At 46.2% G+C, this 17700-nt stretch overlaps 1 protein-coding gene across 18 annotated transcripts in view; it reads left to right on the forward strand.

Moving 5' to 3' along the window:
• Positions 1-17700, forward strand: part of jakmip3 (Janus kinase and microtubule interacting protein 3) — a 133183-nt gene that overhangs the window by 90186 nt on the left and 25297 nt on the right. For 14 of the 18 annotated variants that reach the window (XM_078224380.1, XM_078224378.1, XM_078224381.1 and 11 more), the window contains 3 exons: positions 7279-7338; positions 10584-10712; positions 12772-12900. In XM_078224380.1, the coding sequence (XP_078080506.1) occupies positions 7279-7338; positions 10584-10712; positions 12772-12900 (318 nt within the window). The remainder of the gene's footprint in view (positions 1-7278; positions 7339-10583; positions 10713-12771; positions 12901-17700) is intronic. The other 4 variants (XM_078224383.1, XM_078224386.1, XM_078224391.1 and 1 more) reach the window with 2 other exon arrangements.

A 17700-nucleotide genomic window follows, 5' to 3' on the forward strand; every position in this document is an offset into this window, starting at 1 on the left:
CAGTGCCAGGGGGCCAGGCTGGCACTGCCAGACTGGCAATGCCCAGGGGGCACACTCCCCCTCCCTTACCCCGACCTCCTATGGGGCCTCCATGTCCTCCCTTCATTCCAGCAGGGTCGGGCCACCAGCTCCCCGTTAGTGGGGAGCTATCGTAAACTCCGCTGGAGTGAACCACTCCAGGCGGGGAGGAAGATGCTAGCGGGCCTGGAGATGCTGGCGGGCTCGGAGACTTCAGTCCAAGGCCCACTAATGAGATTAAAATAGCGATTTCAATATTCAAATCAGCTCCGCGCTGATTTCCGGCGCAGAGCTGACAACGCCAAACATCCAGTGGCCAGAGACACATGGTGACCATGGCGCCCAGCGGGGAGCCCACTAAACGGCCTCTGCTTATATCTCCCAGCCCGTTGTGCTGCTAGAGCACGGTAGTGGGCTGGGAGAATCGTCCCCAAATAACTCCAAGAAAATTACTTCTACCTTTCCAAAAAAAAGATAAAATTAATGTTGACTTCCCAATAATCTCTTTCCTTTCTCAAGAAACCTCTTCAGTAATTACCCCCACACCCTACCTACTCTCCCCAGAGCTATCATTTCTCTTTATGGCTTTGTCTTATTCAATAATCATCTTCCTCTGCAAGCATAACTTTGAGCATCCCAGCATGACAATCTTCTCAGTATATTCCACAGAGTCCAATGAATTCGAATCCCATTCTGGTCCAGATTTTCGCCAAGATAGAGAGACTTTCCATTGTGGCGAAAATGCTGTAACTAATGCTGCCTTAATTTGCCATCTCAGACACAGAGAGCCACGGTCTTTGCCCAATGAACCGGCTGCCCTCAGGTGCAGGGCGTTACTGGTTGCACCCATGTTGCATAAAGGCCCCAACTCAACATGTTGACCTTTGTCAAACAGAAATCCTTCCAGTCAATCAATGTACAGGTGGTTTGTGACCACCGCAATGTTCCCTGGCAGTTGCCATGACTCCTTCATACTAAAAAGCTTCCAGCTCCCGCAGTTGTTTCAGTCACCAACACAGATCTGTAGTTGGCTTTTGGACCAGTATTCTTATTTCCCCGTCTTACTGTTTTCCCTTCTGGATCCTTCAAGAATTTGCATAATGGCACCTTTAAGATTTCACAAATGGAGACAGCACAAGTACAGCAGCAGCCATGTCATCTTTGGGAGTCATGATGTGGAGATGCCGGCGTTGGACTGGGGTAAACACAGTAAGAAGTCTAACAACACCAGGTTAAAGTCCAACAGGTTTGGGAGTACCAGAGAGCAGACAATTGGTATTTTAACAATGTACTTCACTCAGATGGAGCTCCGCAATATACCCCAGCAAGGGTATCAAGACAGTAATGCATGCTGCACAACATTGAGCCACAGAGGAGCCTCCGATTCATTGAGAATGATGGCATAGGCAGAGCTCCAACCTCGGAGGAGGAAGATGAGGAGGAGGCAGCCCCTATCCATTCGGAAGATTCCAAAATGGATGAGGATGAAGAGGCTACCAAAGGCAGAGCAGCTGAGAGGCGAGGTCATGCAGCCAGGGTGACTCTGTGCAGGAGGGGATCATCATCAGAAGAGTCCTTGTCTTTCTCATAAGCTCCTCCCATATTACATTTGCCATCTGCCAGTCCCTGTGACATAGAACCATCTAAAGTAACTTGTACATTTACTCCAAAATTACTCGAGGGACTGTCCACCCTGCACAAGGGAGACAGTAAACTTCAATGAGTTGGCCTCTGTCACATTCATATGGCTGAAGCCCTCACCGTCATAACCATGGATCTCATCATATTACAAACGCACATGGTAATAAATCATTCACACCCTGACCCCCTCACAGGAATGCCAGTGACTGCAAATGATGTCAAACTGTCCATAATCAAACCTGCCCACAAAGCTGAGAGTGGCACAATGTCAGAATTTGAACGCTATACTTGCTGATAGGATCATATGTTCTAGCATGCAGACAGATAAGGCATCTCACACATGAGGAGTCCATAACCTGCTCTCTGAAAGAGCAGCATCCATTCTGACCACTGATCCAGTTCCTGACAGGCAACATTGCTGGATTACAAATATCTCTGCAAATGAGGCCTAAGTAGTGGGCACAGCAGACAGTCAGTAATAGGTGCACGATAGATGGCTCTTGAGCTGTGATGCCTACATCTAGGCCAATGTGTAACACTGCAATGCAGCTGAATAACTTGCATCCAGCAGCCTTGTGCAAGATACGCCTGCCACCCAGCATCCGTTCATGGAGTTTGATAATTAAGCCTCCCTTAATGTCAATCTTGGATGGACAATAAAATATAGAAGGAGCACCACGGTTCTTGAGCCTTTGAACACTTTAATCTTAAGTGATAAAGCAGAGAAGAAAAAAGCTCTCCAAAGCATCACGAGTCCGCTGACAAACTTGATCCTGTTGTTGACATGTCGAGATGGATCTCAGCAAATAGCACACATTATAACTGGTAAGAATCATTTTCATAATGTTACCGCTGGTGTACAAACACACACCGAGTATGTAAGTGTAAGTGAGTATATTAAAGACACACTCAAATGTGGCATATACAATGTGAAAAGTGTATCCATGGTGAACCCATTAGTGCTCTCGGCAAGATGGCACTTTCTGCTCTTGTACATTGGCAACACGTGTTGCCTGGGAGAGGGTGGAGGCAGGCTGTTTACTTCTCAGTCTAAACGGTATTAAGGAATATGGTGGTCTGCTTTACAGTGCGGGCACCCATCAGAGACCTTTTTCAGATTGCTGCATCTGATTCTCTGCATGGCCACGTGTTCTGTGCGCACTACATACATGAGCTGTGTGCATATACAAGCCTCAGGGCTGAAGCAGAGGTATGTGCCATGTCTAGCACCTTGGCTGCAGGATGCAGGTATGACCGTCCCCTTGAACCTCTGTCTGGATGAGCCAAGCTACTCCTCTTGCCAGAACACAGCAGGTCATTGAACGTTTTCTTGCACTGAATCCATGAGTGTTGATGAACTCCTGCTTTGCTTACTGCAGTTGCAATTTAATCCAGGCCTTCTTGGTTGCTGTAGGGACATTACAGTGGTCAGCAGGGTAGAGGACTGGTCTCCTCTTCTGAACCTCTTCCATCACAACATGAAAGTCCTGGTCTAAAAAGCAGGGGCTGCTGGTCCCATCCCTGCCCCTCCCCATCTCTCTTCCTGTGGGGGAGCACTTCAGCAGTCACGGGCATTCAGCCTTGGATCTTCAGGTAAGCGTTCTCCAAGGCAGCCTTCACGACACACGACAGCGCAGAGTCGCTGAGCAGAAACTGATAGCCAAGTTCCGCACACATGAGGACGGCCTAAACCGGGATGTTGGATTTATGTCACATTATCAGTAACCCCCACAGCTTGCCCCTGGTCTTGCATAATCTCACCAGCTGTTCTGTCTGGAGACAATACACATCTCTTTAACCTGTGTTTAATGTTCCCTCCACCCACATTATCTGTACCTTTTAAGACCTGGCTGGCTGTAGAGATTTGCATTCTAATTAGTATTCTGTAACTTGATTTCTGTGTCTGTGCACTGTTGGAGAACAGAGACCACTCCATCTGACGAAGGAGCTGTGCTCCGAAAGCTTACGGTATTTGCTACCAAATAAACCTGTTGGACTTTAACCTGGTGTTGTGAGACTTCTTACTGTGCTTACCCCAGTCCAACGCCGGCATCTCCACATCATGCCTCCCCATCTCCTCAGTGTGACATTCTAGGAATAAAAATGTAAGGTGAAAAGGATCGTGAACCATTCAGATTACAATGCTCTCATTCACTTACACGCACTAAACACTTTCACTATATCATCGATGATTACTGGGAAGATATAGTGGAGAAAATGACTCTGCTTAAATGCTTGGTGCCATCTATGTTGGGGCTGTGACTCCAAGCTAGCAGGCTGTGCTCCATGGCCATTGACAGCCCGACTGTTTTTTTCTCTCTCCTAGTCACATTGCTTTACCATGACAGTGTGCAGCTGTGAGAGACCTGGTCAAGGCTCAACAGTTGGGGCACGCTGAAGGCTTCCAAGAGAGTAAGTGGATGGAGTGATGAGCATGACAGTGTTGTTCAGTCATCTGCCCACTGAGTTTTGGCAGCTAACAACAAGACTGCCTAACATCTGTGCCAGGTAATGGTGGCAAGACAATGTCATCACCATGGCTTTGTCTTCAGAATCCACTCTATGTTTTCATTGGTTCAGTCGGGTACACTTTGATTAAGCAGCGACTAAGCGACATAGGCAAAGCCCATGATGGACCATCCATCCATTCCTGGGTCAGCTAACAGTTGGACAGCAGTTACAGCTCAAACACTTGCCTGACAAAGCAATTGACAACCTACCTCTCAAATGGGCCTTTCTGAAGGCCTGGTCTTTATCTGCACCCCAGCCATCCAACCTACATTCAGCACACCTCTGGTAACTTACTGTGTCCGGGATCATTAGAATCATAGAATCCTACAGTGGAGAAGGAGGCCATTTGGTCCATTGAGTCTGCACTGACCACAATCCCACTCAGGCCCTATTCCCGTAACCCCATGCATTTACCCTAGCTAATCCCCCTGACACTAAGAGGCAATTTAGCATGGCCAATCCACCTAACCCGCATATCTTTAGACTGGGGGAGGAAACCGAAGCACTCGGAGGGACCGCACGCAGACACAGGGAGAACATGCAAACTCCACACAGGCAGTGACCCAAGCCAGGATCGAACGCAGGTCCCTGGTGCTGTGAGGCAGCAGTGCTAACCACAGTGCCACTGTCACCTGACCCAACTGCTATTCTAGCCCACACTTGCCTCCACCTTCTCCCAACCTCCACCCTCCATACCTGACCTGGGAGTGAAAATCTGGGCCCCAATATACATAACCCAACTGTAAGTAAATAATCATACCAAAACTAATAGCCCTTCAATAAATCTACCACGGCAATCAGGCAAGTGCCTTGGAATCAATGAAAGGTTCCAAGTAAATATATTTGGATTCAAAAGCCTAACATGTTGGATATTTATTTGATTGGGTCCAGCGATACAAATGTACCAACAAGGCTCCCAACTTTCTGTTCTCAGTTAAATAACCAAGTGATTGGAGATGTGAAAGGCTCTTCTCCTTGTGTTTCTGCTGTTCCAGCTGATACTTTATAATGGCAAGAACTGAAACTGAAAAAAAAAAATTATAATGGGGAAACATTGTAGGGAAAATGAGGCAGACAGGGTGAAAATCTAAATGAATTTAAGAAAAGGGATGCACGGTAATATAAATGAATGATATTCAACTGACATTTTATGGAATATGATGTGAAATGTTATCTGACAAAGTATTGAATGTTTTTTTGTAGATTTTTTAAAAACATCGGTATTAGTATTACATACAAACAATTTACCACTATTGAACTTCATGAATCCCTAGAGTGCAGAGGAGGCCATTCGGCCCATCGAGTCTGCACCGACCCTCTGACAGAGCAACCCACCCAAGCCCTCTCCCCCACCCTATCTCCCTAGCCCCACACAGTTACCACAGCTAATCCATCTCACCTACATATCTTGGGACACTAAGGGACAATTTAGCATGGTCAGTCCACCTAACCTGCACATCTTTGGAGTCTGGGAGGAAACCAGAGCATCTGGAGGAAACGCACACAGACATAGGGAGAACGTGCAAACTCCACACAGACAGTCACCCAAAGTTGGAATTGAACCCGGGTCCCTAGAGTTGTGAGGCAGCAGTGCTAACCACTGTGCCACCGTGCCACCCAAATCCAGGGTGCCTTGTTGTAATTTTAATGTATATTTATGGCTGGCCGGGATTGTCTGGCCCCACCATGGTCGGAACCGGCATGAGGGATGCTGCAGGTCAAACAAAGGTCTACTGACTTTCAGGGAGACTGAATGACCCCGGGGGCAGCCAGGGCCCCGATAATCCTGCCCATTGTAATTTGACAGTAGAAGGTGACATCTTGGAAGTACCTTAATGCAAAGTGATGCATTTTGGTGGGAATAATGTAGGGAGGAGCTACACGATAAATGGAAGAACCATAAAGGGTGTAGAGACGCAGAGGGACCTGGGTGTGCAAGTCCACAGATCTTTGAAGGTGACTTCACAGGTGGAGAAGGTGGTGAAGAAGGCATATGGCATGCTTGCCTTTATAGGACGGGGCATAGAGTATAAAAGTTGGGGTCTGATGTTGCAGATGTATAGAACGTTGGTTCGGCCGCATTTGGAATACTGCGTCCAGTTCTGGTCGCCACACTACCAGAAGGACGTGGAGGCTTTGGAGAGAGTACAGAGGAGGTTTACCAGGATGTTGCCTGGTATGGAGGGGCTTGGTTATGAGGAGAGATTGGGGAAACTGGGGTTGTTCTCCTTGGAAAGACGGAGGATGAGGGGAGACTTAATAGAGGTGTATAAAATTATGAAAGGCATAGATAGGGTGAACGGTGGGAAGCTTTTCCCCGGGTCGGTGGTGACGTTCACGAGGGGTCATAGGTTCAAGGTGAAGGGGGGGAGGTTTAACACAGATATCAGAAGGACATATTTTACACAGAGGGTCGTGGGGGCCTGGAATGTGTTGCCGGGCAAGGTGGTGGAGGCGGACACACTGGGAACGTTTAAGACTTATCTAGACAGCTATATGAACGGAGTGGGAATGGAGGGATACAAAAGAGTGGTCTAGTTTGGACCAGGGAGCGGCGCGGGCTAATGGTTCTTTGTTTCTCGTTTCAAGGCTTCATTCTATGATCATCTTGCTGGTGCCAGTACAGAGCGAGACTGCGGATAGTTGGGAACCTGTCTCGGGGGCAGGGAATTCATATAGTGTTCGTGGAAGTGGAAATGAATAGGGTTGGGAAGCATTTTCCGATCAGGGCCAGTGTGATCTCCTGGACTCGTTTCGATCGCCTCAGGGGGTCGGAGAGGAATTTCCCAGATTTTTTTTCCCCATATTGGCCCTGGGGTTTTCACTCTGGGTTTTCGCCTCTCCCTGGAGATCACATGGTCTGGAATGGGGGGGTGGGGGTGAGTTAATAGGTTGTGATGAACAAAGCATCGTAGCTGTGAGGGACAGCTCGGTGGATAGGATATTAGTATGTAGATAGGCTGGAAAATTGGGCGGGGATCCTGGATTCAGGATTCAATCCTGGACCGGGGAGCGGCGCGGGCTTGGAGGGCCGAAGGGCCTGTTCCTGTGCTGTATTGTTCTTTGTTCTTTGTTAATTCTGAATGAACTTATCTGTTTTGGTAACAGGATCGGGATAAGCTTCTACATTACAGAAAACAGAGGAAGAAAGTTACAAAGTCGAGCAAGGTAAGGTCTGCAGTTCTCACCATCACATAGGCTGGGATTTTCCACTCCAGCCAGTGGCGGGAATCGGCGCGGGTGAGAACGGAAAATTTGGAGAGCAACTAAATCTGTTGGGCGGGAATTTTCAGTTCCACTATGAACAGTTATTTCATAGAATCCTTACAGTACAGACGAAGGCCATTTGGCCCTTTGAGTCTATACTGACCATAGTCCCACCCAGGCCCTCTTCCTGTAGCCCCACACATCTACCATGTTAATCTCTCTAACACTAGGGTCAACTGAGTATGGCCAATCTACCTAACCTACACATCTTTGGGCTGTGGGAGGAAACCGGAGCACCTGGAGGAAACCCATGCAGACACAGGGAGAAAGTGCAAACTCCACATAGACAGTGACTGGAGGCCAGAATCGAACCTGGGTCCCTGGCGCTGTGAGGCTGCAGTGCTAAACATTGTGTTCACCGTGCCACCCCCATTTTCAATGGAAAACAATACAATTAAAAATTAACATGGGAAAATACTATATTTCAGGCTATTTTAAAGAAACTGCCCTATCCTCCTGTCTGATTCATTGCATAAAATCCCGACTGACACAATAGCCCACAGATATTTTCATAAGTGCACTTACAAAGTTCAACTCTGGCTTCAACGTACCAGAACCCACATTTTATTGAATTACCTCCAGCGAAAGGTCTGAAAGAGAGTCATGTTATCTATATTGTGGAATTTTATATAGGTTAAAGGCAATTAGGCAGATAAGAAAATGTGCAGTTGTCATTGTGAGTGTAAGCCTTAAATACAATATCCTGTATTTTATGTCAACGGCATTAAGATCGACCAGAAAGCGACCACTGTGGTGCATGCTTTACGTAGGTATCTGTCCAGGCTTTAGCTGAATCTGGCTGTCTTCCTAAGTTCTGCTTGTGTTAACATTTAGGGCACGTGCCAGACAGGGCTACTCTCTGAGAATTGGCGCTCCTTCCAATTGGAGCCAGGGGATTTGTGTACTCCTGTCAGCCTGAAGCAGCACACAGTGGCAGTGAAAAGGAAGCCTGACCCTTGATGCTGTCAATGGCAGCCAAATAGCTGCCGGGCTTATCGTGTAATCCATCTGTTCTGGAAAATTCAGCCCTTAACCTTCATGAACATTCCTGGAGGGGCGACGGGGGGGAATAGCTCTCCCTTAATTGACATATCGTCTGATTTGATCTGGGCGGTGAGCTTTACCGGAAGACTATCAATCCCACGTTATTGATGTCAAATGCAAATATCCCAGCAGCATGGGACAGGAGCTTCCGACCCACACTGGATATGCTTCAGCAGAAATGTGTGCCAAGCGCAAAGGGATCGGAGACAGAGGGTGGGATTTTCCAGCCATGTTCGCCCCGAAACTGGTAAATACCGCTTGAGGCCAACGGACCTTTCCATGGTCCGCCCCTCACCCACTCCGATTCCTGTGGCTGACGGAACGGGAAGATTTGCCCCAGAATGTTACAAGCCACCGCCTCTTTTCCTTCATCATAATATCAATAAACGTATATCACCTGTGAAGTGTCGACGTAAGCCCAGGATGAGGTGCAATGCCTCATCTTGTCGGCTTGGATCTTGTTTCTCTCTCTCATTTGGACCATGAATTGGATTCAATTTGAATTTGGTTTTTGGGTCGAATAAAATTTAATTAAAATTTTTTTTAAAAGTAGCCCATTAGGACGAGGAAATTCTGTCTCACCATGTCAGATATACTGATGAGAGCAAAATACTGGTTATCAATTGAAAACCATCCAACTTGTAGTAATGTTGTGGGTTTCCTTTCATAGAATAAATAAAACTGGAATTTTTCCTCACTATAAATTGGACAAGGTTGCAGGTGTTTTAAATATTTGTCTTTGAAGCAGATGCATTTGACCTTAGTGTTTGATCCACTGGTAAATAACAGGACTAACTCGAGATTAAAAACAGGGAAACTCACAGAGCGCACTCTTCTGAAGTTAGTTAAATGTTCACTTTTAAATACTCTTTGATCTGCAGTGCATTCCCAACTTTTATAGAACTAATGGGAGTTGTTTCAAGTAGTTACAAAGAATTGGTCATGTCTGATTCATTGTGTAAAACTCTGAGTGACAGAATGGCCTGTAGGCATTTTCATAAGTGCACTTACAAAGTTCAACCCCGGCTCCAGCGTACCAGAACCCACATTTGCTTTTTGGATTACTTCCAGTGAACGATCTGAGAGAGATTTTTCCTGGAATTTTATATAGATTAACGGTAATTAGGAAGATAAGGAAATGTGGAGTTGCCATTGTGAATATGAGCCTTAAATAAAATGTAAATGTTTGTGTTTTATGACAGTAGCACCGAGAGATATCACAAAATGTTTTAAAACTTCAGTGTCCACAAAATATTCATGTAACATTTTTACAGAAAATCTAATTCAATGTATCAGTTGAAAGATCATTTGAAAACAGCCCGCTGAACCATTTTAGATTCCTAACTTTATTGAAAATTAGTCCAAATTCATGGTCAGGGTGAAAAGTTAGGAATGCTCAGTGCTGCCTCCCTATGGGAAAAAATAAAAGTACAAAACACGTATTTTGTTCTAAAATTGTTCCGTTCCTTATATTCCTGCATTAGGGATCAAGAGAGCTACTGGTATCAGGACGGCACGGTGGCACAATGGTTAGCACTGCTGCCTCACAGCGCCAGGGACTCAGGTTCGATTCCCGGCTTGGGTCACTGTGCAGAGTTTGCACATTCTCCACATGTATGCGTGGGTTTCCTCCGAGTGCTCCGGTTTTTTCCCCACATTCCAAAGATGTGTGGGTTAGGTTGATTGGCCATGCTAAATTGCCACTTAGTGTCAGGGGGTTAGCAGGGTAAATGCATGGGGTTGTGGGGATGGGGCCTGGGTGGGATTGTGGTCGGTGCTGACTCAAAGAGCTGAATGGCCTCCTTCCGCACTGTATGATTATAAATCCTTGCTACAAGAGCCCTTAAGCAGCATGTATTCAGTAGAGCCCTAACAGGGAGGCAAAATCCATCTCTGTTTCCAAGGAAGCACAAAGGAAAATTTTCTTCTGAACATCATTTTGGAGTAGGAATCAACAGAAATTTCAGGGCAATGAGATGCAAATAATTCCCGGCTCTTGAGACTTGTTGAAAAAGATGATAATTAAAATTGGTTGTGTTTGATTTTGTAATTCTCTGAAAAATGTTCCACACGTTATTAACTTTTAATTTTGCCACCTGCAGAAGCCAGTTGTGGAGACCTTTTTTGGATATGATGACGAAGCCTCACTTGATTCTGATGGTTCATCGATCTCATACCAAACAGACAAGACGGATCGAACCCCCTGCACGCCTGAAGATGATCTAGATGAGGTGACAGAAATCAAATTAATCCCTTCATCAAATTAAAACACTTCATTTGTGATTAAGATTGAGTGCTTTAAATTAACATTTTTATTTCCAATTATTTATAATCTTATGCATAACTTATTTTTTATATGAAATTTGTTTGTAAATTAGAATTGAATCAATAACACGGCATATGGTTTCCTCTCAACCATCACTGATATATTTTTTCATATATTATTTGTATCATTGTATTTTGCACTTACAACAAAATGTCAAAGTGTACAAATTGGCAGTTACTAAATTTGAAAATACTGTCTAACAGATTGCAGTTTACCTCCTCCCTCCCAATCATTTTCCGGTCATCCCTGATTATTCCCCTTGCTTCTCGATTGATTATCCCACTCTCCAAGGACTTCCCTGAAGGCAACTGAATCACTCATTGTATTTAAATCCTCTTTGCTGGCTGGGGAAGTCCAGTAGGCAGCTTCCTATTCTCACATATATAAGGCCCCATATTTAGTGTGTCGCACAATGGCCATTACTGGTTCATGCTGGCATGCTCACATAAACCATACCAATTCTAACTGTCATACTCAGAATGTGCCACAGAGTGGCACTGTTGCAGTGCACTCCCTAAACAATGGCAGCTATCTGAGTGAAGGTGTTGGGGTTCTACAACCTCCTGCCCCAAAACCCCACCCCTCAGTTTTTACCAAGTATATCATGGGTTGGGCATTAAGGCCCACCTAATTTGCCGACCCCCCTTCTGTTTAGTGGCAGCATTTTTTGTGTCCCGCACAGAGATCGGACCATCACATGTTCAACTGCAGACAGCCTTTACTGAACTAATTTTACTTACACATCCCAAACGGAAACAGGGCAGCAGAAAGGCAGATGTTATATACTACAACCACCTCCATTTAAAAAAGAGTTATGCATTAAAATGTAAAAAGGTATGTGTACCTAATTCAGCAGGTTATAATAAACCAATATCGACAATACCTGAAATTTGAGGTTGGGTTTTATGCTTGTTTTTACTATATTCACAACCAAAACACATGACTGACCCAAGCAGAGTGATTTACCAATGGATTCTGTAATACTGACAAACTTAAATTTTCTTTGTGACTCCCATTTTCTTTCTGACATTCATTCTGGGCTGTAGGAGGAATTTGGACTATAGAAGAGAAATCATAGTTTTCCTTTGGTCGGATTTCCTCTTTCAACCAAATGATCTACGTGATGGAGACTTTCTCCAGTTTTCACCAGATACATGAATGTACTGAGACTCTTCAAACAATTCCAGTCACCTACTAATATAAAGGCAATATACTGCGGGTGCTGGAATCTGAAACAAAAACAGAAGATCCTGGAAAATCTCAGTAGGTCTGACAGCATCTGTGGAGAGAGAATAGACCCAATGTTTCAAGTCAGGATCACTCTTCATAACAATACAAATCTGGAATTAAAGTCTAATCGCGACCGTATCATTGTCGTAAAAACCCATCTGTTTCACGAGTGTCTTTTAGGGAGTGGCCTAACAAGCCATTCAGTTGAAATGCTGGCCTAGCCACTGACAACCACATCCCATGAATACATTTTTAAAGAACCACCATGGAGTCATGGAGGTTTACAGCATGGAAACAGGTCCTTCAGCCCAACTTGTCCATGCCGCCCTTTTTTTTTTAAGCACTAAGCTAGCCCCAATTGCCCGCATTTGGCCCATATCCTTCTATACCCATCTTACCCATGTAACTGTCTAAATGCTTTTTAAAAGACAAAATTGTACCCGCCTCTACTACTACCTCTGGCAGCTCGTTCCAGACACTCACCACCCTCTGAGTGAAAAAATTGCCCCACTGGATCCTTTTGTATCTCTCCCCTCTCACCTTAAACCTATGCCCTCTAGTTTTAGACTCCCCTACCTTTGGGAAAAGATGTTGATTATCTCGCTGATCTTTGCCTTCCTGGATGTTATTGCTGAAAACATAACAATGTACCATTCAGAGGATGCATCCATTTTGACCATTAATGACTGGGGTAAATTCAACTTCAGAATGTATTGGTTATTTTTTGTTTCTAGGGAATGGCAAAAGAAGAGACAGAACTCCGCTTTCGCCAGTTAACCATGGAGTATCAGGCTTTACAGAGGGCATATGCTTTACTACAAGAGCAAGTTGGTGGAACTTTGGATGCTGAACGAGAAGTTAAGGTATTGCTGGAAACACTCTGGCTTTATATTGGACATGGGGAGAATCATGAAATTAGAGTGGGGGTATATTCCTCTGTATGTCAATTCTTCTTCTTCCTTCAGTCTCTGCCTGAAGGCAAGTCCAATGCACAGCACCTTGGCGTCCACTAGGGTAGGGCAAGGAGGCAGATCCTAAATCCACCCCAGTAGGAACAGGGATCGAATCCCGTGCTGTTGGCAGCAAACCGATCCCGATGGGCCACCCAGCCAACTGAGCCAACCGGCATTTTGTGTGTTAAGGTCTTGTGGCTCAGTACCTTATGTCCCTTTCTCTGAGCCAGAAGCTGCAGGTTCAAGTCCCACTCCAAGACCTGATGGCTAGGCAAGGTACATTCATAAGATGGCCAAACAGGTCATCCTTCCAACACATGCCAATGGCAAGGTGTAAGAGCAGGAGGGATTCTTGTTCAGCATGTGATGGAAAGAAATTGGAGCCTTTACCATCACCATCCTTAACTCTAAGCTACAACTTGCATCTAAAAGTGTATATTGCAACAGCAACTTGGACTCTGTGAGGGGCTGGTTGGCTCAGTTGGCTGGAAAGCTGATGTGCATCAGATTGGTGACAACAGCACAGGTTCCATAGGGAGGCGATGACCTAGTGGTATTATCGCTAGAATATTAATCCAGAAACTCAGCTAATGTTCTGGGGACTCAGGTTCGAATGCCGCCACGGCAGATGGTGGAATTTGAATTCACTAAAAAAGAAATATCTGGAATTAAGAATCTACCGATGATCATGAAACCATTGTCAATTGTCGGAAAAACCTTTCTGGTTCACAAATGTCCTTTAGGGAAGGAAAGCTGCCGGCCTTACCCAGTCTGGCCCACATGTGACTGCGACACATAGCAATGCGATTGACTCTCAAATGCCCTCAGGGATGGGCAATAAATGCTGGCCCAGCCAGTGATGCCCACATCCCATGAATGAATTTTGTTTTTAAATCCTCCATTTTACAGGGGTGGATTCTGGACCTGCCTCCTGGCCCCACTTGTGGTGGAGACCACGGCGCTGTGGATCGGACCTGTCTTCAGACAGAGAACTGAAGAAGAAATAGACAAGCAAGCCTTTATATATGCAGAGCCTGTTACTGTCAGACTATGAGATAATGACAAATGAGTGATTGGAAAAATAACCATGAGGTGGAGATGCCGGCATTGGACTGAGGTGGGCACAGTAAAAAGTCTCACAACATCGGGTTAAAGTCCAACAGGTTTATTTGGAATCACGAGCGCTGCTCCTTCATCACCCTGAAGGAGCAACGCTCCGAAAGCTTCTGATTCCAAATAAACTTGTTGACTTTAACCTGGTATTGTGAGACTTCTTACTAGAAAAATAACTTCTCGGAGTTATAAACCATTAAATTTAACTCTCTAGTGCCTGGTTTTTGATGCTATGGGTATCATTTTAGTTGCAAAATTATGTTTACAACACACACACACACACACACCCTTCTGGTGTAAGCTGTGTCAGATGACATTCAGCAAACACAGAAGCAATGCCTGCGAGATGTGCAAATTAAGACATAAATCAAAGTGTAACACTGATCTGACACACACTCCTATTTTGGAGCTCAAAGCTTCAGCTAACACATTTCATAAACACACATCACTCAATATCCATTCTGAAGCAGGAATGAGCTCCTACTGCACCACCCTCCCCCTCCCGACCCCTCCAACCCCAATCCCCCAAACATTGATATTTATAGAGATCTTCAAGAACCTACAGGTTACTTACTGCTGGATTTCTTACTGGCTGTTTCTATGATTATTAAAGTGTTTGATGGTTTCTGGAGAGACAGAAGTCTACAGACAATGGGGTAGCATCTGCTGAAGGACTTTGTCCTGATTTCAAAGCATCTGCATCAACCACTTACTCCCAGACATGGGTGCAGCAGTTTTCATTCCCCTTGGAATACCGCCTGACCGGGAGAATGAGCAGGGTTCACGCGGAGCAGGTCAAACTGCGGAAAGGAAGAGGGGTCGGGTGGGAGGGAGGAGTGGGGAGGGGGGGCCTCCGAGGACACCAGGATGCAAGGAATAGTTCTCCTGACTCAACCTCAGAAATAGAATCATAGAATATCTACAGTGCAGAAGGAGGCCATTCAGCCCATAGAATCTGCATATGCTGTCCGAAAGAGCATCTCACCCAAGCCCACCTCCTCCTGCCCTATCCCTGTAATCCCACACATTCCCCATGGCTAATCCACCTAACCCGCACATCTTTGGAGTGCGGGAGGAAATCAGAGCACCCGGAGGAAACCCACGCAGACACAGGGGGAACATGCAAACTCCACAGAGTCACCTAAGACCGGAATTGAACCCGGGTCGCTGGCACCATGAGGCAGCAGTGCTAACCACTGTGCCACCGTGCTGCCAGTGAACAGCGTGAGTGACATTTGCACTTCAGGAAGGACATCCTCAATGAAATCTGCCACCTGCTGCAGCCACAACTGCAACCTCAGAGCAAGGTGAGGATGGCATTGACAACGGATGTGAAATTGAGCGTGATGTGGAGATGCTAACGTTGGACTGGGGTAAACACAGTAAGAAGTCTAACAACACAAAACAGCCAGTGGCTTTTGCTAACAAATAAACCTGTTGGACTTTAACCTGGTGTTGTTAGACTTCTTACTCAATTGAGTGTGGCCATGGATCTTTGTGTGTTGGGCTTCTTCCTAGCTGAAGCATATGATTGTTCAACCATCTCCCAGTTTGCCATCTACAATTATATATGGAGGTCATTGATACTCTGGGTGGAATTATCCAGTCTTGCCCCCCCCACCCCCCCCCGCCCCCCGCCGCCCCCCCCCCCCCCCCCCCCCCCCCCCCCCCCGCCCAGGCGGGGTGGGGGGGTGGGGTGCAGATCATGTAAAAATGTGTTGATCTTGGGCAGGATTTTCCAGTCTTGGGGCGAGCACGGCAGGAAAATCCCGCCCTCTGTGTGCTGAATACATTTCATTCTCTCTTGTTAGAGAGAAGCAGGCGAAGAAAGCACATGGCCCCATAAGGATTGCAGACTTCCCCATGATGTCGGATGCTATTGACTGCACACATATTGCTTTGTGGGTGCGAAGTGTGTGAGCGGGGGTTGAGAATGGCAAGTGTGGGTGGGGACCGTGCATATGGAGAAAGGGGTTGTGTGAAGGTGTGGGTGGGTATGTGTGGGTGGGTGTGTGTGGGTGGGTATGTGTGGGTGTGGAGGAAGTTATGTGGGTTTCCAGTGTCCCAATTCCTAATGCAGCTCTGGTGATACTAGTGAAAATGGGCCTTTCACTAAACACTGAGAAAACTGAGGTACTCTTCCAACTAGCTCCAACAGAACAACGCCAATTAAGATCAACTGTGAAATCCTGGACAATGTGGATCATTTTCCATTTCTTGGAAGTTTCCTCTCAATTAAGGCAGACGTAGAAAACAAAATTCATCGTCGCCTCCAGTGTGTCAGCCACCTAAGGAAAAGCGGGTTTGAGGACAAGGATCTCAGACTCGAGACTAAGGCCATGGTTTACCAGGGAGCAGTGATCTCCCCGCTCCTATATGCTCTGGAGAAACAACCTACAGCAGGCCTCAAAGTACTGGAGAAGGACCACCACTGGAGCCTTCGCGCTTCAACAGCAGCATCCTGTCTGAAGCCAACATGCCCAACATTGAGATGCTTACCATTCAAAATAAGCTCCGCTGTGTGGGACATGTTTCATAGAATCCCTACAGTGCAGAAGGAGGCCATTCAGCCCATCGAGTCTGCACTGACTCTCCAAGAGCATCCCACCCTATCCCGATAACCCCATGTATTAACTTCACTAATCCCCCTAACCTACACCTACAATCCATCTAATCTGCATATCTTTGGACTGTGGGAGGAGGAAACCTGTGCAGACACAGAAAGAACGTGCAAACTCCAGAAGGTCAGAATTGAACCCGGGTACCTGGCGCTGCGAGGCAGCAGTGCCAACCACTGTGCCACTGTACCCCCTGACATCAGTCTCCCAAAGTAATTGTTCTATTCGGAACTCACTCTCAGCAGGAAGTTCCCAGGTGGGCAATGCAAATGCTTTAGTGATGTCCTCAAAGCATTCCTGAAGAGACCAAAAATCTCTGCCAACCCATGGGAGACCATTGGGTTGGGACTGACTGAAATGGAGAAGGTTCATTCTGGAAGGCACCAAAAACATCAAGAAACTCCGTCAGCATCGCGAGGAGGGTGTGTTTGAGAGAGTGCGCAAATCTCCAAACACTTTGGGCGAGATTACCTGCCCTCCCCACAGCGTGTTTCTCCCAACAGAAGGCAGGGTGCTGTTTGCTGCTGGTGGGATCTTCTGGTCTTGCCTGTCAATGGGCTTTCCATTGAATCCACCCCACATCACCGGGAAACCTATGGTGGGGGTGTGCCATCAGCGGGACCGGAAGATCCTGATGGCGTGAACAGCCGGAAAGTTCCGGCCTTTATCTGCCTGACCCTTCAAGCATGTGGCAGAGTCTGCAGATTGCACATTGGACTTAACAGCCACCCCAGAACCCATCGGATCTGAGAGAAAGTCATCTTCAATCCCAATAGACTGTATGTTCAGTTAGTGCAGTATTTATTTACTTGATTAGACAGCAGTTTATTTCAAACAATTCAGGGATCAGTGCTGGGACTTTTGGCTGCTTGTAATATATAAATGATTTCGAGGAAAATGTAACTGGATCGATTAGTAAGTTTGCGGATGACACAAAGGTTGGTGGATAGCGATGAGGACCATCAGAGGATACAGCAGG

Source organism: Mustelus asterias, chromosome 11, assembly GCF_964213995.1.
Source record: "Mustelus asterias chromosome 11, sMusAst1.hap1.1, whole genome shotgun sequence".
Classification (NCBI taxonomy): domain Eukaryota; kingdom Metazoa; phylum Chordata; class Chondrichthyes; order Carcharhiniformes; family Triakidae; genus Mustelus; species Mustelus asterias.